General features: G+C 44.9%; 1 protein-coding gene across 1 annotated transcript in view; it reads left to right on the forward strand.

Moving 5' to 3' along the window:
• Nucleotides 1–22,910, forward strand: part of TYR (tyrosinase) — a 68,082-nt gene that overhangs the window by 33,366 nt on the left and 11,806 nt on the right. Inside the window, exon 3 of the mRNA XM_032220149.1 lies at nt 14,164–14,311. Within this exon, the coding sequence (XP_032076040.1) occupies nt 14,164–14,311 (148 nt within the window). The remainder of the gene's footprint in view (nt 1–14,163; nt 14,312–22,910) is intronic.

A 22,910-nucleotide genomic window follows, 5' to 3' on the forward strand; every position in this document is an offset into this window, starting at 1 on the left:
GGGCTAGGAGGTAGTATCTTTGGATTTATGCAGTAGGGATGTGTGAGTTCGCTTTTAAATGATTCAAAATCTGTTTGATTCAGATGGTCAAAGGTGTTAATTTGGATCAGTGATTTTTTCTCTGTGTGTGCATGCTTTAAACTCAGATTTGACGGTGGTACAGTGGTTAGAGTGCAGTACTGCAGGCTACTTCTGCTGCCTGCTGGCTGCCTGCAATTTGGCAGTTCAAATCTCACCAGGCTCAAAGTTGACCCAGCCTTCTGAGGTGGGTAAAATCAGGGCCCAAATTCTTGGGTGCTATAGGCTGACTCTGTAAACAGCTTAGAGTGGGCTGTAAAGCAATGTAAAGGGGTATATAAGTCTAAGTGCTATTGCTATTGCTATTTGACTCATGGTGTCAAATAATCCTTTCATTTTCCTTGCCAAGATTTCAGAAGTGGTTTGCCATTGCCACTTTCCTTGGGCTAAGAAGAAGTGATTGGCCCAGGATCACCCAGCTGGCTTTGTGCATAATTGACTCTCGGCTCAGTGATTAAACTAGGAAAACATTTGATATAAGACTTTGAATCAGACTAATCTAATTGGGTCAATTCAATTCAGAATATCCCTGTGCAATTGACTCTAAATCCCTGATTCATTTCAAAAGGTCAACTCGGTGAAACAATAATTAATTATAAGATGGACTTTCAGTTTTTGGTTACCATGATGTAAAAAAGATGTTGAGACTCTAGAAAGAGTGCAGAGAAGAGCAACAAAGATGATGAGGGAACTGTAGGCTAAAACATGTAAAGAACGGTTGCAGGAACTGGGTATGTCTCATTTAATGAAAAGAAGGACTAAGGGAGACATGATAGCAGTCTTCCGATATCTCACGGCTTCCACAAAGAAGAGGGAGTCAAGCTATTCTCCAAAGCAGCTGAGGGTAGGACAAGAAGCAATGGGTGGGAATTAATCAAGGAGAGAAGCAACCTAGAACTAAGGAGAAATTTCCTGGCAGTTAGGACAATTAATCAATGGAACAACTTGCCTCCAGAAGTTGTGAATGCTCCAACTCTGGAATTTTTAAAGAAGATGTTGAATAACCATTTGTCTGAAGTAGTGTAGGGTTCCCTGCTTAAACAGGGGGTTGGACTAGAAGACCTCCAAGGTCCATTCCAACTCTGTTATCCTATTCTATTCTATTCTATTCTATTCTATTCACTGATGTAATAAGGTTGGGGGGGGGAGAGAACTGCATTTTTAAGATGGATCAACAGAAGCATAATTCTAAATAACGAGAAGAGGATTGATCCCCTTCCATTTTATTCTCCTTTGACGAGCTTGCACACGAAATCTTGTGTTCAATTCTGTATGTCAAACTTTAAGAAGGATTCAGACAAATTGGAATCACTACAGAAAAATCAATAGAAATGACCAGGGGGTTAGACACTAAGCTTTTTAAAAAGAGACTGAAAGATTTGATATGTGACCACATGTACGTTGACATATCAAAGAAAGCTAAGACTTATTATCACTGCAGAGGACAGGATAAGGACTTGTGTGATCCAGTAGAGACTGAAGAGCTATTTTTTTTAAAAAAAGCTTTAATTTGGCAGCAGGACAGTCAAACTCAATGGCCTCCATGCAATATTTAAGTACTAAGGATCACACTTCAAGGAGGAATGAGACAAATTGGAGAAGGCTTGGGGAAAGGCAATGCTTCACTCTTAATTCCTACATGGATCAACAGGTTGGATTTAACAATCTCAATTTTCATCATCACTTAACAACCCCATAATCCCTTGCGGGGTGGAACCTGGGCAACTGAATGGAGCTAGCAGAGCATTTTAATGGCCGGATGCTCTTCCTGTCACCAATGTGGAGGTTTGTTCAGCAGACATATTCTCATCATGCCCAGAGAGAGAAATATCTGCCTCTACCTAGGATTGAACTCACAGCATCCTGATTGTGAGGCGACAGCTCCACCTCTAGGCCATCACATGGCTCTCTTTCAACAATCTCAATGATCTCAATGATCCTGTGATTATATTCCTATCCCCCCCCCCCAAGTTTTAGGTAGATATTTCCCAAGTGACCCTTTCCCACTCATAAATTTTATGTCCTCAAATTTATGATCAAATAACTTCAAATTCAATCTCCAGACTGAAGGTCTATGGAGATTTTCAATCGTGGCTGTCCCAAAGGTCCTTTTTCCAAAAAGGCAACTGAAAGGCACCAAAGAAATCCAATTACCTTTGGAAAAAAAGCACCTTCCAGACTGTATTTTAATACAGTTGTATTTTACACAACTGTATTAGTTAGGTGGCCAAGAAGCAGATGTGAATGCCCTCCCTTTCACTGGGCAATTCAATCTTAGCCCAAAGTCTTCGTCAGGTATGTAAGCTCTCTGCTTTTCTAAAGGTAAAGGTTCCCCTTGCACATATGTGCTAGTTATTCTCGACTCTAGGGGGCAGTAGTCATCTCCGTTTCAAAGCCAAAGAGCAATGTCCGAAAACGTCTCCGGGGTCATGTGGCTGGCATGACTAAATGCCAAAGGCGCACGGAACGCTGCTATCTACCCTCCCAAAGGGGGTTCCTATTTTTCTACTTGCATTTTTGCATGCTTTCAAACTGTTAGGTTGGCAGAATCTGGGACAAGTATTGGGAGCTCACTCTGTTACATGGCGCTAGGGATTTGAACCGGCAAACTGCCAACCTTTCTGTAGATTTGTAGATTTTAGATTTGTAGATTTATTATAATTTATAGGCCGCCCTTTTCCCTGAGGGGACTCAGGGCGGCTTACAAAAACACGGGAAAGGGGGTACAAAGACAAAAAGCATAAGACAGTACATAATATTAAAAAATAGAGCACAACATTCATTCATCATTCGGGAGGGGACGAACTAAGATTTTTATCCCCAGGCCTGACGGGATAGCCAGATCTTAAGGGCCGTGCGGAAGGCCTGGGCGGTGGTGAGGGTGCGGATCTCCATGGGGAGATTGTTCCATAGCGTCCGAGCTGCAACTGAGAAGGCTCTCCTCCGCGTAGTCGCCAGTCGGCACTGACTGGCGGATGGAATTCGGAGGAGGCCTACCCTGTGCGATCTGATGGGACGCAGGGAGGTAATTGGCAGAAGGCGGTCTCTCAAATAGCCAGATCCACTACCATGGAGCGCTTTGTGAGTGGTAAGTAGGACCTTGAAGTGCACCCGGAGACCAACAGGTAGCCAGCGCAGCTCACGGAGGATCGGTGTTATGTGGGCGAACTGTGGTGCGCCCACGATCACTCGCGCCGCATTCTGGACTAGCTGAAGTCGCCGGATGCTCTTCAAGGGCAGCCCCATGTAGAGCACGTTGCAGTATTCCAGCCTAGAGATCACAAGGGCTCGAGTGACTGTTGTGAGGGCCTCCCTGTTCAGGTAGGGCCGCAACTGGCGCATCAGGCGAACCTGAGCAAATGCCCCCCTGGTCACAGCTGACAAATGATGGTCGAAACTCAGCTGTGGGTCCAGGAGGACTCCCAAGTTGCGGACCCTGTCTGAGGGGTATAAATTTTGTCCCCCCAGCCTGATTGATGGAACATTAGCCAAATTATTGGGAGGAAAACACAACAGCCACTCGGTCTTTTCCGGGTTGAGCACCAGTTTGTTAGCTCTCATCCAGTCTTTGACAGCCTCAAGGCCTCGGTTCATCACTTCCACCGCTTCATTGAGTTGGCACGGGGCGGACAGATACAACTGTGTATCGTCCGCATATTGGTGGTATTTTATCCCGTGCCTCCGAATGATCTCGCCCAGCGGTTTCATGTATATGTTAAATAGTAGGGGGGATAAGACCGAACCCTGCGGCACCCCACAAGTAAGGGGCCTCGGGGACGATCTCTGCCCCCCCACCAACACCGACTGCGACCTGTCCGAGAGGTAGGAGGAGAACCACTGCAGAACAGTGCCGCCCACCCCCACCTCCCGCAGTCGTCGCAGAAGGATACCATGGTCGATGGTATCGAAAGCCGCTGAGAGGTCAAGGAGAACCAGGATGGACGCATGGCCTCCATCTCTGGCTCTCCAGAGATCATCGGTCAATGCGACCAAAGCGGTTTCTGATCGACAAGCTCAGCACCTTAGCCACTGAGCCACCGCATCCTGCATCTGCTTTTCTACACTTCCATCAAATTCCAAAGGAGACATCAAGAGCACATTCACGTTCTCAATTGCAATGCTACTTTCCTCTCCATCTCAAGAGGACTAGATCCATCTAAATTGGTGAAGAATTTCCAGAGGCTATTTATATTCAGCTATAGGTGAGGAAGCCCTTCGAACTTCAGACAATCATCAGACATTTCTGTATGGGTGCTTGAGAAGCTTCATTGACATTTCGCAACATATTTTGGGGGAAGAACCCCCTGAGGTTGGTGTAGTTGGTACATTCCAATGACTCTGCCTGACCACCCTGTGCTGGCTTAGGAAGCTGCCTGGGTGAGCAATGAAATATCTCTCAACCTCTTTTAATCACCCCATAATCCCTTGGAGTGAATGGCCAAGTGAATGGAGCTGAGTGTTTTCTGCCCTTCCTGTCACCAGTGCGGAGTTTTGTTCAGCAGATATATTCTCATTGTGCCCAGAGAGAGAAATACCTGCCTTTACCTAGGATCGAACTCGCAGCCTCCTGATTGTGAGGCGAGAGCTCCACCTCCAGGCCACCGCACCACTCCGTATATAAATGCCACCCTAAGAGCTCAATCATAAGCTGCCCTTTTTTTTGTTCTAATCAAATGACACCGTCCACATCTCAGAACCAAAATGCACAGGCATATGTTAATTTTTCAGTATCTTCATATCCTACTTGCTTACTTGATGAGACGTGTGGCAGAGTGGTTAGGAGACAGTATTGCAGACTAACTCTGCCCACTGCCAGGAGTTCGATCCTCATCAGTTCAACATTGACTCAGCCTTGAATCGAACTCAATTTGGTATTTATTCGATTTGTAAACCGCCCTATTCCCCGAAGGGACTCAGGGCAGCTGAACAAAAACCAAGGGAAGGGGAAAAACAAATACAGAAAGTAAGACAAACAGGATTTAAAAATTTAAAATTTAAAAAATTTAAAAAAGCACAGCAAGCACAGCAAATTCGAGTAGCGGGGGGGACTCAACCCCAGGCTTGCTGGGACAGCCAGGCCGTAACGGCTGTCCGGAAGGCCTGAAGGGTGGCGAGGGTCCGAATCACCACGGGGAGCTCGTTCCAAAGGGCCGGAGCAGCCACAGAGAAGGCCCTCCTCAAGAGAAGAGAAGGAACTGGAGACATTTGTAAAAGATCTACAAATAGAAATAGAACCACTGTGGCAAAAGGAAGCCATGATAGTACCAATAGTAAAAGGCGCCTTGAGTGTCATCCCAAAACATCGCTAAAACACCATCAGCGCTGAAAAAATTCACCATCGGTCAAGTGCAAACATGGAACAGCTTCCATCCTGAGACGGTATCTTTGAGACCATCACACAACCACATTTTTCTATCCCAGGTTGGTTGCTGGTCTGTAATAATAATAAATTGTTGTTGTTGATTATCCCAGGTCCTTTGGGAAAGTCTCCATAAGTGGATAAAAATGCCAAATCCAGTGAACATCTGGCTGACTGCATGACAAACCAGAATAATGTTACCGTCTGTCCATTTTCATAGGGATGTGGTTTTTTTTTCCCTGATATGAGCCAGGTTTCAGGTTATGTGATTTTGGAAAACGAAAATCCATTGCTGTTGCACAAATCCAGTATGACAGTCACTATATCAGGGTATTAAAATCTCGCTCAATCAGCTTGCTTATTTGCAGCTGGCCAATTCCAGCTGTCTCTAGCCAGCTTACATTTTGAAACATAAAGAAAAGGCAAAGATCATATACGTCTAGAAGTAGCAGGCAAAACCCATCCAACAAAGTTTCAGTTTCACTTTATTTGTATGCCGCCCTTTTCCCTAGGGGGACTCAGGGCGGCTCACAGTTCAAAGGAGGGGGAAGGACAAACAATTTACAACATAAAGGCACTACATCATTTAAGAACTCAACAGTCATACAATTTGAGTAGGGGTTAGAGTCTTTAACCCCAGGCCAGCCGGGACAGCCAGATTTTAAGGGCGGCGCGGAAAGTCTGGAGGGTGGTGAGGGTCCGGATCTCCACGGGGAGTTCGTTCCAGAGGGTCGGAGCAGCCACCGAGAAGGCTCTCCTCCGGGTAGTTGCCAGTCTACACTGGCTGGCTGATGGAATTCGGAGGAGGCCTAGTCTATGCGATCTTATCGGTCTAGTGGAGGTAATTGGCAGTAGGCGGTCTCTCAAGTACCCAGATCCAATACCATGGAGGGCTTTGTAGGTGACAAGTAGCACCTTGAAGCGCAACCCTCAGAAGGACTCAAACGCCTGGAAGCAGAGCCAACTTTTCAAAAACTTAGAGAACACGATCAAGATGGGAGCCATAGGGATCTTGAGAAGCAAACAGTGATAAATTCTGGACCTTTCTGCCTCTTAAATCTACACAAAATCTTATGGAATTCGTCACTTATGCAGAACAAGTTTTTTTTTTAAAAAAAAGAATAGGATAGAATAACAGAGTTGGAAGGGACCTTGGAGGTCTTCTAGTCCAACCCCCTGCTTAGGCAGGAAACCCTACACCACTTCAGACAAATGGTTGTCCAACCTCTTCTTAAAAACCTCCAGTGTTGGACAGAGGTGGGCTTCAAAAATTTTAGCAATGGATTCTCTGCCTGGTTGCTGGATAGGCATGGCCATGGTGGGTATGGCCTGGTCGGCCTCCTGCACCATGACGGGGGCGTTTTCACCCTCCACGGACTCCGGAGGTCCTCCTGAGGAAGGAAACCTCTGGGAGGCCCGTTTTTCATCATCCCTGAGACTCCGTGCAGGCCCTGTACTTACCTGGCATCCCAAATGGGCTGCGTGGGGACTCCTGGGAGGAGAGGACCAGGCTGGGCAGGGCCAGCTAGCGGCGGGATTTGAGGGTTCTCAAAACTGGGCAGATTCTTAGCTAGAGGTTCTCATGAACCTGCAGCAGCCCACCCCTGGTGTTGGAGCACCCACAACCTCTGGAGGCGAGTTGTTCCACTGGTTAATTGTTCTCACTGTCAGGAAATTTCTCCTCAGTTCTAGGTTGGTTCTCTCCTTGATCAGTTTCCACCCATTGCTTCTTGTCCTGCCCTCAGGGGCTTTGGAGAATAGCTTGACTGCCTCTCCTTTGTGGCAGCTGCTGAGATATTGGAAGACTGCTATCATGTCACACCGAGGGAGCTTTTGCAGATCAAATGTGAGCCACCCCAGGGCGACTGGTATTCAACTGAAGGAAAGCAAATGGTTACTCTTATTTGTACACTTATTTCCAGCAACACGACCAGCGACGTGACATGTTTCAGAATTAAACATCAAAAAGCAAGCACGGGGCAGCTCCGTCTCTCCCCCACCTAGTTTATGTATTCAGATAGACTCTCCTAAGGCCACTGGCTCTCCTGTGGCTATCACACCTAGAGCGAAAGAAAACAGAATCACTTATAAAATAAAGATCAAGCGCAGCCACCGTGTTAGATAATATTTTATGACTTGTGCCGCGGCGTAGGAGGAGGAAGGTGGGCTGGAGATGTTCGCTGCCTCATCCTTAACTGACAACAGTTTGCTTAGTGACCATTTGAAGTTACGACGCCACTGAAAATAAGAGACTCGTGGTGATTTTTCACGCTTATGACCATTGCAGCATCTTCATGGTCACCTGGTCAAAATTCAGACGTTTGGCAAACTGACTCCTATTTATGACGGTTGCAGTGTCCCGGGGTCATGCCATCCCCTTTTGCAACCTTCTAACAAGCAGAGTCAATGGGGAAGCCAGATTCACTGAACAACCTGTGTTCAGGGTTGAGTTGCTACAGGTTTGTCTGGGTTCGGGAGAAGACATAGCTAAACATTATGGCCACTTCAGACAACCTCCAAATCCCACCGCTGGCTGGCCCTGCCCACCCCTCCCCTCCCCGGAGTCTCCAGCCCATTTTAGATGTGAAGTAAGTGCTGGGCCTGCGCAGAGGCTTGGGAAGGGGAGGGAAACAGGCCTCCCGGAGGTTCTGGAAGGCCAGAAATGGGTCCGTTTCCAGCCTTCATAATTTTTGCCCTCCCAGAGGCTCAAGGAAAGCCTCCAGAGTCTGGGGAAGGCAAAAATGCCCCCCCCCCTGTTGCCACCATAGTGCAGGAGGCTGACTAGGCCACCACGCCCATGCCCACCATGCCCACCATGGGCACCCCCATCCAGCAACAGGGCAGAGAACTCGTTGCTGAAATTTTTGAAGCTCACCCCTGCCTGTATTGCTAACTTAACAGCTGCAGGGATTTAACTATTACGGCAAGAAAGGTCGTAAAACAGAGGTGCTCTGCGCATGTGCAGAAGCACTGTGTGTGAAGCGAGCACATGCACGCACACTCTCCCGTTTCCAAACCAGTAGCGAAGGTAAAAGGATTTCGTGCCTGTCATAAAATGGAGCAAAACCCACCCAACCAATGTCTTGCTTAGCCACAGAAACTTTGGGCTTAATTGCCCAGGAAGCTGAATGGAAGAGAACATCTTGTCTTAAAAGCAATTTTCACTATCTCTCTTTAGTCACCATGGCCATTGCCTTCACACCTGAATCCAAGAGGTTCTTAAATGATGCTATGACTCCGTGATCACTAAACTGGGCCCTATTTCTATGCATTACTGTGATGCATAGTTGTGGTGGCGCAGTGGTTAGAATGCAGGATCGCAGGCTAACTCTGCCCACAGCCAGGATTTCGATTCTCACCAAGCTCAAGGTTGACTCAGCCTTCCATCTTTCCGAGGTCGGTAAAAATGAGGACCCAAATTGTTGGGGGGCAATATGTTGACTCTATAAACTACTTAGAGAGGGCTATGAAACGGTATAGAAGTCTAAGTGCTATTGCCAAATAGTCAAACTATTTACTAAGACTGTATTACTATTCTTCTTTCCATCCTTCCTATTTCCTCTCTCCTTTTCTACTTACGACTATAACTTTGCTGCTTGTATCTTTATGATTTATATTGTTTTATTTAGCTTCCTAGCATGATTATGTCGATTGCTTACTTCATATCCTATGACTATCACCAAGTGTTGTGTCTTAGGATTTATGATGAATGTATTTATGATGACGATGATCATGATTTAGCACTTAGCTCTTTTATGTGCACTGAGAGCTTATGCATCAAAGACAAATTCCTTGTGTGTCCAATCACACTTGGCCAATAAATAATTCTATTCTATTCTATTCCATTCCATTCCATTCTAGTTCTTATTCCTGCTCCTATTTCTATTCCTATTTTACCCTACCCCTACCCTATCCCTACCTCTACCTCTACCCCTACCTTACCCTATCCTACCCTACCTTACTCTATTCTATTCCATTCCATTCCATTTCATTCCATTCTAGTTCTTATTCCTGCTCCTATTTCTATTCCTATTTTACCCTACCCCTATCCTATCCCTACCTCTACCTCTACCCCTACCTTACCCTATCCTACCCTACCTTACTCTATTCTATTCTATTCCATTCTAGTTCTTATTCCTGTTCCTATTCCTATTTTACCCTACCCCTACCCTATCCCTACCTCTACCTCTACCTCTACCTCTACCTCTACCCCTACCCTACCCTACCTTACTCTGTTCTATTCTATTCTGTTCCTGTTCCTGTTCCTGTTCCTGTTCCTGTTCCTGTTCCTTTTCCTGTTCCTGTTCTACCCTACCCCTACCCCAACCTACCTTACCCTACTCTATTGTATTCTATTTCAGATCCCATCAGTGTATTTAATCAAACTGCCCTATGCTATGCTATGCTATGCTATGCTATGCTATGCTATGCTATGCTATGCTACGCTACGCTACCCTACCCTACCCTACCCTACCGTACCCTATCCTACCCTATTCCTCTTCTACCCTACCTATCCTACCCTACCCTACCCTATTCCTATTCCTATTCCTATTCCTATCCTACCCTACCCTATTCCTATTCCTATTCCTATTCCTATTCCTATTCCTATTCCTATTCCTATTCCTATTCCTATTCCTATTCCTATTCCTATTCTACCCTACTCTATTCTATTTCAGGTCCCATCAGTGTATCTCTTCAAACTGCACCCAACAGACCAACTAGCTGTACAGCTGGTTTTCTAATTCTTTTTTCCCCCTGCCTGGATACTATTAGAAGCATCAACTCCTTGAGGCACTGATGTTCGAAAACAGTCACCACCTTCTGTCTGTTACTGCTGAGCTCAGAGTTATCTCAAAAATGCTGTCAACTTTCCCCACCAGAATATTGTTAGAAAAACATGTGCAGCTGTTAAATATTCAAACTGTTCACTCCGTTCCTTTGATCTGTAGCTCCTCTGCTTTTTTTCAGCCTCCTCGGCTATGCAGATTTTCAGATAATGTCTCTGAAACTGCACGGTCATAGTAATGGGCATGGAATCAGCATTTCAGCTCCCCTTGTTTTGTTAAGCCACACTTCCTGCCACAGGCATAATCGATAGAGGTATAATCCAGAGGCTTATGCAGACAAAGCCTAACCCTAAACTTCACAGGTTAAAGAAATGAGAAAGTAATGGAATAAAAGTTAACAGAGGCAAATGTTCCTTGCTTAGGAAACTGAAAGGGTGCTGGCCGCTTGATGCGGCTGCAAAAAAAAAAAAAATCCTCGAGTTACGACCCCGATTGAGCCCAACATTTATGCTGCTAAGTGAAGCATTGCTTAAGCAAGTTTGCCAAATTTGACGGCTTTTCTTGCCACCCTTGGGAAGCGAATCGCTGCAGGTGTTAATGTAGCAAGATGGTTGTTAAGTGAACCGGACTTCCCAATTGATTTTGCTTGCTGGAAGGTCGCATTCGGTGATTTATTTATTTATTAATTAGACTTATATACCGCTTCATAGGGCTTTCAGCCCTCTCTAAGCGGTTTACAATTTTTTTTAGCAAATTGAGTCAGCAACTTGCCCCCCACAGTCCGGGTCCCCATTTCACCCATCTCGGAAGGGTGGAAGGCTGAGTCGACCTTGAGCCGGTGAGATTTGAACCGCTGAACTGCAGATAACAGTCAGCTAAAGTGGCCTGCAGTACTGCACCCTAACCACTGCGCCACCTCGGCTCTTAAAAAACCTTACTGAGATTTGAACCTGGGCTGTTTTTACATGATAGGCAGTTGTATTAGCATCTAAGCCCCAAGCTCTCCTATGATCACATGATTCCCCCAGGACACTGTAACGGTAACTATATAGGAAGCGTCTGAATTTTGATCATGTGAGCATGGGGCTTCTGCAACAGTCGTAAGTGTGAAAAATGATCATTTTTTCAGTGCCGTTGTATCCTTGAATGGTCACTGAATGATCTGTCGTAAGTCAAGGACTACCTGTATGCAAAGAACTTGTAGAACAAGAGTTGGAAGGGACCTTGGAGGTCTTCTAGTCTGACCCCCCTGCTCAAGCAGGAAACCTTATACCAGCGATGGCGAACTTTTTTTTTGCTCACGTGCCATAAGCGTGGGGGTGGGGAGCGCAGGGGGGGGTCCGTGCGTGAGCATGCCACACCCATATGCCATGTGCGACTCCCACCAGTGCACATGACAGGGGCTCCCCCCCCCATTTTTTGCATGCTTTTTTCGCCCTCCCCAGGCTCCAGAGGCTTTATAGGAGCCCAGGGAGGGCGAAAACAGCCTTCCCTGCACCCCCTGGAGGCCCTCTAGAGGCTTCAGGAGCTTCCCTGAAGGCTCCAGAGCGCAAAACAACCAGTCCTTAGGGCAAACTGGAAATTTGGGAACGGACTTCTGGTTTTCTCGTAAGGCCGGTTTAAGCCCTCCAGAGCCTTCAGGGGCCTTCCGGAGGCTTCCCTGAAGGCTCTGGAGGATGAAAAACGACCCTACGAGCCAGTGGTGGGTTTCAAAAAATTTTAGGACCTCTTCTGTAGGTGTGGCCTGCTTTGTGGGAGTGGCTTGCCGGCCATGCAACCGGGTGGGAGTGGCTTGCTGGCCATGTGACTGGGTGGGAGTGGCTTGCCAGCCATGTGACTGAGTGGGAGTGGCTTGCCAGCCATGTGACTGAGTGGGAGTGGCTTGACAGTCATGTGACTGGGTGGGTGTGGCCAACTTGTAAAATGTGGTAAAACTCACTTAACAACGCTCTTGCTTAGCAACCAAAATGTTGGCTCAGAAACTCTGGCATTTGAAGCACGCAAGTATTAAAGCTGTCAAGTTACAAGACCCTTGCACCCCTAAGCCTTTAGAAAAAAAAAACCCCAGTGGTGTTCAAACTTGACAGCTTTAAGACTTGGGGACTTCAACTCCCAGAATTCCTCCACTCGCTCTTCATCTTGATGATGTGCGGACGGGCAGGGGGAGGAAGCTGGAACCGGTTCTAAATGGCACTGTAGCTTTGTGGAACCTCTTCTATAGAAGAGGTTAGAACTGGCAGGAACCCACCCCTGCTACGAGAAAACCAGAAGTCACTCCGGTTTGCTCGTAGGGCCATTTTTAGTCCTCCGGAGCCTTCAGGGACTTTCAAGGGGCTTCCCTGAAGGCTTCAGAGGACTAAAAACAGCTCTACGAGCAAACCGGAAGTGATTTCGCCATCCCAGCACTATACCATTCCAGACAAATGGCTGTCCAGTCTCTTCTTGAAAGCCTCCAATGATAGGGCACCAAAACGTCTGGAGGCAAATCGTTCCACTGATTAATTGTTCCAAGTAATCAGGAAATTTCTCTTTAGTTCTAGGTTACTTCTCTGCTGGATTAGTCTCCGTCCATTGGCTCTTCCCTTCCCTTCTGATGCTTTGGGAAATAGTAAATAAGCACAAGGATGCATAGGTTGAAATAAGAGGCAATATAGGTAATATATTATGTAATTGTAACTGTAACTGCAATCATGTAGAAGAGGTTAAGTATGCATATATAATTAGCAAGTAGTAATGGGTATTGAATACTCAAGAGATCGGTGTTACACTCTGTATGGCGGAGTGATCGCTAAGATGGTTTCACCATGTCCAATTATTTTTTTCTTTTAACAATAAATGTTTTACTAAAAAAAAAATAGTTTGCCCCTCTCAGTTCTTCAGCATTGAAGAAGCTTCAAGTTTGTTTTTCAAGGAAAAAAAAATAAGAAAGTCTGGTTGCCTTTTGGAAAAGCACCTTTGGGACATTCAGCAACAAGCAGCCTGAGATCAGAAATTTGTGAAAGGAATTTCACAGCAGTGGTGGGATTCCAAATCTTTTCCTACCGGTTCTATGAAAGCGCACTTCATGCGCGCGCCCTCGTGCTTCGCTCTCAGGCACAGCATTCAGTGGGGGTGAGCTGAGCTGTTGCTTATCTCGGCTCAGGCTTACAATACAACAGCAGAGTTGGAAGGGATTTTGGAGGTCTTCTAGTCCAACCCCCTGCCTAGGCAGGAAACCCTATACCGTTTCAGACAAATGGCTATCCAACATCTTCTTAAAGACTTCCAGGGTTAGGGCATTCACAACTTCTGGAGGCAAGCTGTTCCACTGATTAATTGTTCTCACTGTCAGGAAATTTCTCCTCAGTTATAAGTTTCTCCTTGATTAGTTTCCATCCATTGCTTCTTGTTCTGCCCTCAAGTGCCTTGGAAAATAGTTTGACTCCCTCTTCTTTGTGGCAACCCCTGAGATATTGGAAGACTGCTATCATGTCTCCCCTACTCCTTCTTTCTATTAAACTAGACATACCCTGTTCCTGCAACCGTTCTTCATATGTTTTAGCCTCCAGTCCCCTAATCCTCTTTGTTGCTCTTCTCTGCACTCTTTTTAGAGTCTCCACATCTTTTCTACATCGTGGTGACCAAAACTGAATGCAGTATTCCAATTGTGGCCTGGCAATCTGCTATGAGATGTGAATCAGCTGAGCTAAAAAAAAGGGAATATAGGACAGGGAACGACATGGGCAGGAGGGTGGAGCCAACCAGAGGTGGCATTTACCATACTCCAAACTACTCAAAATTTACACTTGCCTGAACCGGTCTAAACATCTGAATACAGCCTCTGTTTCACAGCCATCCAACCAATTTCAGGGGAATGGCAAGGAATGCCACAAAGAAAACTCTTAAGTAAGGTCTAACCACTGCATCTTCTCACCTGCTCCGTTTTTCTTTAATTTACAGGCTTTGCGAGCCCAAGTACTGGAATATCTAATTTGTCACAGAGTAGTCTACACAATGCGCTACACATTTACATGAATGGCTCCATGTCTCAGGTGCAAGGTTCAGCCAATGATCCCATCTTCATCCTGCACCATGCCTTTGTTGACAGGTAAGTTGGATGCTTCTGGTAAATATTATATCTTCCATGATAAAAGAGATCACAATAATGGGATATATTGCATATGGATTAGAAGAGAGGCTTTGCAGAGATTCTAGGATCTAGATGTTAGCTATTTTTTATGTCTATTTAGGAATTGTTGTCCCATGGATAATATGCTAGGAAGAATGCCGGATGAAGACCATACTACGTTCTAAGGTTAAGTGTCTTGAATGGGATGGGATGGGATACACTGGTCTAGACTAGACTAGACTAGACTAGACTGGACTAGACTAGACTAGACTAGACACTAAGCCAAAACCTAAGCCTAAACCCAAGCCTAAGTCTACTAAACCTAAGCCTAAACCTAAGCCTAAGCCTAAGCCTAAACCTAAACCTAAGCCTAAGCCTAAGCCTAAGCCTAAGCCTAAGCCTAAGCCTAAGCCTAAGCCTAAGCCTAAGCCTAAGCCTAAGCCTAAGCCTAAGCCTAAGCCTAAGCCTAAGCCTAAGCCTAAACCTAAGCCTAAAACTAAGCCTAAACCTAAGCCTAAGCCTAAGCCTAAGGCTAAGGCTAAGGCTAAGGCTAAGGCTAAGGCTAAGGCTAAGGCTAAGGCTAAGACTAAGACTAAGACTAAGACTAAGACTAAGATAGGCTAGGCTAGGCTAGGCTAGGCTAGGCTAGGCTAGGCTAGAATAGAATAGAATGCAGAAAAAGGGCAGAATGGAACAGAAGGCAACTTCTCATTGTGCAAAGAGAGATAAATATCTGCCTTTAACTAGGATCGAACTCACAGCCTCCTGATTGTGAGGCAAAAAGCTGTCTCTTTATATACCTTTTGAATTCCATAGGACTCCAGCAGTGGTGGGTTCCGGATCCCGTTCCAACTGGTATGGTTGGAACGGGCCCGGCGGCATCCACATGGATACACGCAGTGCACGCATGCGTTTTAGTGCCTCTGCGAGCCTCTGCGATGCTCCAGCTGCTCAGTGGAGCATCACACAGGCACTGTACGTGCCATGCACGGAAGCGCCGAAGACTTAAAAGACTGGTAAGGAGCTCAGGCGGGCAGGTGGGCCCACCGGAGCAACGTACCGGAACGGTATCCAGTAGTCTGGGCAGGCTCCGGTACGCCCATACCGGGGCGTACTGCCTGCAACCCACCACTGGACTCCAGGCACGAAACTGTATTACATTTGTCCAGTTATAAGCAGAAACATGTCCGTCATGTTTATCAAGCAGAAATGGGGTCAGTGAGTTTAGGGTTGCAGTTGATGCTTCTGAATTAGTAAAGCCATTTAAATTGTTTTAACCATATAAATATTTTCCATGTTAACAAAGCAAAAGAAAAAAAAAGTTGAGTTTAAATAAATAAATTAGAAAAACCACACTTCAAAGATGCACATCAAGCTGTTGCTCCTTCTGCTTTTAGTTCTCGGACTAAAGCAAACATTCTAACCTTTTTGCTATCAAGAAATGCCATCCAGCTCAAAGGATTATATGGAATCCTCCTTTCCACCCCATCCCTGCATTTCTCAAGAGTTTCAGTTTAACATTACCTGAATAGTATTACTCAGAGCAGATTCTTACATTTGTGATAACAGAGAAAAGTCAATTCCATCTGAAAGCGGAAGAGACCACAACCTTGCGATGTTTGAAAACTCAGTTTTATTGGAATTGGTTTGACCTACGCTATATTTCCTCCTCATTGTTGAATTCATATAGTTTGTTTTTTTTAAAGAATGTTGTGTTGGAAGAAATGTCTGTCTGGCTTCAGTTCCAAGTGGGGAGAAAGTCCCTGGAAACATGGAGGCTGATTGGAAAGATGGTTTAATTGATGGACAGGACCACATGGGTTTTAGGCCCTGGGCAGCTGAACACATGGAGGAGAGATTTATACCCTTTCTTGGGCCTTGCCCTTGAGCTACCTGTTCCTGTGCAAGAAATGTATTCTATTGGTTGCCATCAGACTCCCATGTGCAGTCAAGTTTGTCTGAATCAAGTTTGATTGAACCTTGGGCTGATGCAATGAAGAGCAATTCTTATTGTGGTTGAATGGCTTTGCCCTCCCTTCGTTCAGAATATCCTGTCTTGAATGGATTACCAAATCTGCATTTCTAAACGCTGGCCTCAGTTTAGTATCTGCTCCGGGACACGGAGCTGCAGGGAGCTGCTCTTTGTCTCTAAAAACACGTTTCTCCTTTTTCTCATTCTCAGAGGAAATTTCTGGCTCTCAGTTTTCCAAACTAAACTATTCACCTTCCTCTTTCTGAAGTTTAAATTCAGGATAGGCAACTCAAGCCTTTTGCAGAGATTTGGAAAGACAAACAGAAGGCTGCATTCAAATGAATAATAAGATAAAGATCATGCAACCAGAGAATTTTAAAAGCATACAGTTGGGCCATGTACTTAATATTGTCCAATTTCACTGTTGTTATTGCTAGTTGTGAAGTTGTGTCCAACCTATCGCGACCCCATGGACAATGTTCCTCCAGTCCTTCTGTCCTCTACTATCCTCTGGAGTCCATTTAAGGTCACTCTGACTGCTTTGGTGACTCCATCCAGCCACCTCATTCTGTCGTCCCCTTCTTCTTTTGCCCTCCATCGTTCCCAGCATTAGATTCTTCTCCAGTGAGTCCTTCCTTCTCCTTAGGTGGCCAAAGTACTTGAGTTTCCTCTTCAGGATCTGGGCTTCTAAAGAGCAGTCAGGATTGATCTCCTCTAGGACTGACCAGTTGGATGGCCTTGCAGTCCAAGGGATTCGCAGGAGTCTTCTCCAGCACCAGAGTTCAAAGGCCTCCATCCTTTGGCCTACCTTATGGTCCAACTTTCACAGCCACCCATTGCCACTGGGAAAACCATAGCCTTGACTATACGCACTTTTGTTAGCAGGGTGAAACTCCAAATATAAGTATTAAATATAAGTACTACTCGCTATCTATTCACATACATAGTTTATAATCAACTATATTATTCCTGTATTTTTAGAAATTGGCAGAGCGGACTACACACCATCATTTCCTCCTCTAATAAAAAGAGGAGATTCTTCCTTTATTCTTCAGAACACTCGTACAGCAATCACAAACAATTCACAGAACAATTGTAATTGTTAGAGAAAGCAACACCCTCGGGTCCTAATTTTGTCATCTTTTATTGGACTGTTTGACCCCGGTTTTGAATTAAAAAAAAAAAAGACAATTACATAACATTATCCTACTTGTGCTACATTTTTATTCAGTTATTTCGGGAATATATATATATATTTCCCTGTAGCTTTGCAGCGCCAAAGGATAACAGAGCTTTTGGGTGAGTGCAAAGGTTAGAGGCAGGCTCACTAAAATCCCATTAGCCTGAGAAGCACAGGTCTAGTTAGAGTTTATTGGAATGCACAACAAATTGAATTTCCAAAATGTAGCAGACCAGCCTTCTCTGGCCCTCTGCCCGGAATTGCCAGCTAATGGCCGGAATAAGTGATTAGCCACTTGAAAATTACCATGAAGCTGCATGTACCTACTGAGTTGTGTTGGTTATTGACCATAATTTCCTGTGCACAGTGGGGACAAGTGGCTGGTTTTGGTTTGAGATCTGGTTGCCTGGAGGACTTCTAGCCTCAAAATAAGCACCTTAGGATAGGGGTCTCCAACCTTGGCAACTTTAAGCTTGGTGGACTTCAACTCCCAGAATTCCCTAGTGACCTTTGCGTGGAAATGCCATGTGCACGCTCGTCAGCGCTGTGCTCCGGAATAAACCAAATCTCCGGTTTCTAGCATTCATTTGTGCCTGATGATCAGCTGGCCTGCGCGCATACACAGGCTGGTTTTCAGCACTGTCGTGCGCGTGAAGCAACCATGCTTCGGAAAAGCCAAAGCTCCGGGTTCTGGCATGCATGCACACCCGATGATTAGCTGGCTGGTATGTGCACTCCGGTTTTCGGCACTGCTACGCGCACAAAGGACAGCTGATCATCGGATGTGCATGCTCGCCTGAAACCAGGAAGACAAACAGGCAAGGCCATGCGTGCCGTGCGACCTGGCTTTGTGTGCCACTTTGGGCACATGTGTCATAGGTTCACTATCACAGCCATAGGAGGTTAAGAACAGCAGAGAGATCGTTTCTACAGATCCATTTGTTAGCAGAGATTTCTTTTTTTCTGGATTGGTTCAGTGGTAGGATTCAAAAATTTTTTACTACCTGTTCTGTGGGCATGGCTTGGTGGGCGTGGCAGAGGAAGGTCACTGCAAAATCCCTGTTTCCTCCTGATCAGCTGGGACATGGGAGGCAGAGAATAGATGGGGGGTGAGGCCAGCCAGAGGTGGCATTTGCTGGTTCTCCAAACTACTCAAACTACTCAAAATTTTTGCTACCGGTTCTCCAGAACCTGTCAGAACCTGCTGGATTTCACCTCTGGATTGGTTGGTAACCTTTTCCCCAGGAACTCAAAAATCCTTATGAAGAGATCCCGAGGTGGCGTAGTGGTTAGGGTGCAGTACTGCAGGCCACTTCAGCTGACTGTTATCTGCAGTTCAGCGGTTCTAATCTCACCGGCTCAAGGTTGATTCAGCCTTCCATCCTTCCGAGGTGGGTAAAATGAGGACCCGGATTGTTGTTGGGGGCAATATGCTGACTCTGTAAACCGCTTAGAGAGGGCTGAAAGCCCTATGAAGCGGTATATAAGTCTAACTGCTATTGCTATTGCTCCCTTTGTTTTATTGTCAGAACAACAACCCTGCGAGGTAGGCTGGGCTCTGTGATGACTTGGGGCTTCCAACAGCACCACTTTCTTTTTGGAGTATTGAGGATGTTGCTTGCCGGTGGTCCTCGACATACAAAGAGTTCATTTAATGACCATTCAAAGTTACAAAAGCGCTGAAAAAAGTGATTTATGGCCATTTTTCACACTTACGACCATCGAAGCATCCCCACGGTCACGTGATCAAAATTCAGGTGCTAGGCAACTGACTCATATTTACGACAATTGCAGTGTCTCGGGGTCATGCAATCCTCTTTTGCGACCTTCTGACAAGTCAAATCAATGGGGAAGCCAGATTCACTTAACAACTGTGTTATTAACTTAACAGTTGCAGTGGTTCACTTAACGACTGTGGCAAGAAAGGGCGTACAACGGGCCAAAACTCACTTAACAACTGTCTCACTTAGCAACTGAAATTTGGGGTCCATTAAGAGCTGTGGTGGTGCAGTGGTTAGAATGCAGTACTGCAGGCTACTTCTGCTGCCTGCCGGCTGCCTGCAATTTGAGAGTTCAAATCTCACCAGGATCACGGTTGACTCAGCCTTCCATCCTTCCGAGGTAGGTAAAATGAGTACCCAGATTGTTGGGGGCAAGAGGCTGACTCTGTAAACTGCTTAGAATGTGCTGTTAAAGCATTGTGAATCAGTATATAAGTCTAAGTTCTATTGCTATTGTGGTCGTATGTCGGGGACTAGCTGTACTAATGTATACATAGAGCATATGTGCCTTATTGTAATACAATCATATAACTTAATAGTAACATTAAATGTGATTAAAAGATATACAATTATAGAGTCTACAACCGAACAGGCTTCTGGAAATCCAAACAATGAAAGCAGGATTAATGTTCATTTGAAACAATTGTTAAAAAAAATATTTGAGGCTTATTTCATACAGTAAATCATCAGCATACAGAGCAGTAAATAATCACTGACATTCTTCAAAATATAAACATGAAAGAAGGAAAGAAGGGAGGGAGGGGAAGTGGGAGGGAGGGAGGGAGGGAAGGAGGAAGGAAGGAAGGAAGGAAGGAAGGAAGGAAGGAAGGAAGGAAGGAAGGACAAAGGATTGAAGGGTGGGAGGAAGGAAGAAAATTCATATAGGACCATAATCTATAGAGAGAGATCTATAGGAGATCTCTCTCTTGCGACCTAAACATTGTTAAGCCGATTACCTCCCATAGACCGATTAGATCTCACAGGTTAGGTCTCCTCCGGATTCCATCTGCCAGCCAATGTCGGCTGGCGACTCCCCGGGGGAGAGCCTTCTCTGTTGCAGCTCCAGCCCTCTGGAACGAGCTCCCCGTGGAGATCCAGGCCCTTACTACCCTCCCGGCCTTCCGCAAAGCCACCAAGTCCTGGCTGCTCCAGCAGGCCGGGGGGGCTTGTGAAATATCCAGCCCCACGGTAACTGTGGATGTTGCGTATTTTAAGGTGTTGTCTTGTTTATTTATCCCCTTCCCTTGTTTATTGTAAGCCGCCCGGAGTCCTTCGGGAGTGGGCGGCGTACAAGATCAATAAACTAAACTAAACTAAACTAACTCAGGAGGGACCACTGGGAAAAAATAGTGGAGGAGGAAACAGCAAAATAAAACCAAGCCAAATTCGGAAAGGATACCGAAGGTTTTGCCGGGTGACTGAATAGTTTTGTGTCTATTCTCCTGGCATGACTAAAAGATGACAAAAGATGTTGATAATCAGTTCTGACTTCTTTAAAATTTAATTTAATTCTTCAATTAAAAAGCTCTAAAGAACAAAATGAAAAGATTGAAACAGTGTATGGATGTGATGGAAGCTAAGAAAGATTATAAAGACTGAAAGGTATAAAGAACAAGAGTCAAGGGTGTTGGCGTAAATCAGATTTTTTTTTTTTTGGCTCCTTCATTCTTGCCCCCAGTGGGAATAGCATGATGGATAGGAAAATACCTATGAAATGTAAAGTTCCATATTTCATTAAGTAGTCTTCAATCAAATTGCCAGGAGTAATACAATATGCAACATTTTTAAAAACCACGCTATCATTTTCAGTTATTAGAATAGAATAGAATAGAATAGAATAGAATAGAATAGAGTTGGAAAGGACCTTGGAGGTCTTCTAATCCAACCCCCTGCCTAGGCAGGAAACCCTATACCATTTCAGACAAATGGCTATCCAACATCTTCTTAAAGACTTCCACTGTTGGAGCATTTACAACTTCTGGAGGCAACTTCTGTCCCACTGATTAATTGTTCTAACTGTCAGGAAATTTCTCCTCAGTTCTAAGTTGCTTCTCTCCTTGAATAGTTTCCACCCATTGCTTCTTGTTCTGCCCTCAGGTGCCTTGGAGAATAGTTTGACTCCCTCTTCTTTGTGGCAACCCCTGAGATATTGGAACACTCCTATCATGTCTCCCCTGGTCCTTCTTTCTATTAAACTAGACATACCCAGTTCCTGCAACTGTTTTTCATATGTTTTAGTCTCCAGTCCCCTATCACCTTTGTTGCTCTTCTCTGCAATCTTTCCAGAGTCTCCACATCTTTTCTACATTGTGGCGACCAAAACTGAATGCAGTATTCCAAGTGTGGTCTTACCAAGTGGTATTAACACTTCACATGATCTTGATTCTCTCCCTCTGTTTTTGCAGCCTAGAACTATGTTGGCTTTTTTGGCAGCTGCTGCACACAGCTGACTCCTATTTAAATGGTTGTCCACTAGGACTCCAAGATCCCTCTCACAGTTGCTACTATTGAGCAATGTGCCACCTATACTGTACCTGTGCATTTTGTTTTTCTTGCCTGAATATAGAATTAAATCCAACCTATTTTTATGCAGCTTTTGTAAAGCTTTATGGGGTTAATAATTGGTGATATTTAAAATATATTTTATTTTGTTTTCCCGGCCATGTTAATTTTATTCCTGTAAAGAAACTTCCTTAGCCTACATTGGCTAATAGGATTACTGTATGCTAAATGAAAAGCATGTACCCAAAATTCATAAATTCTCACCGTGAAAAATTCAGTTCCTCCTCCAGCAGCCTGGAGCCTGAGAAAGGAAAACCAACATGGCAGTTAGAGAGAAATTTTGTCTGGCTGGCAAAATGAGTTGAACTGGAAATCACAAGACAATTGTGTAACTGTTTCAGTAATTAATATTCCCTTTGATGTTCAAATTACTCATTAAAAATCTGGTATGGTAATTTCCATAGTCTGTGTAGTAGTAACTAGTTTGCTATAAGACAACAAGGAATACAGTACAAGGTTTAGGTAATAAGAAAGACTAAAATGCCCATTCCTCTTTCATTTTGAGGCTAGAAATTCATCAAGGCTCTAGAACAGTGTTTCTCAACCTTGGCAACTTTGAGATGTGTGGACTCCAACTCCCAAAATTATTTCTTTGCATGGTTTCTCTCCATCTCCTTATTCATGAAACTAAAAAAAAAAATCTTCTGGTTTCAATTTTAAATCCATTTTTAATATTTTCTGAATCAAACAATATATCAGAGCAGCCACCAAAAAAAGCCAACACAAACCAAGGTTGCATTAATACGGCCACCTCTGGCTGGCCATGCCCCATCTATTCTCTGCCTGCCGAGTCCCATCTGATCAGGAGGAAATTGAGATTTTGCAGTATCCTTCCCCTGCCACGCCCACCAAGCCATGCCCACAGAACCAGCAGTAAAAAAATTCAAATTTCACCACTGGGTTGATCCCATTGCTGTTTCTTTGTTAGCTTTCAGTTGCAGAGCTAAAGCAGTTCTTGAGCTTCTGTTGGACTCACTGTATTTTTCTTTTGTGATTATTCGTGGTGACTGATCAGGTACCTTGGCGCAGCCCAAGAGCAATTCTTTCTCAGGCACCAATCTCACACTGCCACTTTAACAAGAT

The sequence above is a fragment of the Thamnophis elegans genome, chromosome 6, assembly GCF_009769535.1.
Source record: "Thamnophis elegans isolate rThaEle1 chromosome 6, rThaEle1.pri, whole genome shotgun sequence".
NCBI classification, from domain to species: Eukaryota; Metazoa; Chordata; class Lepidosauria; order Squamata; family Colubridae; genus Thamnophis; species Thamnophis elegans.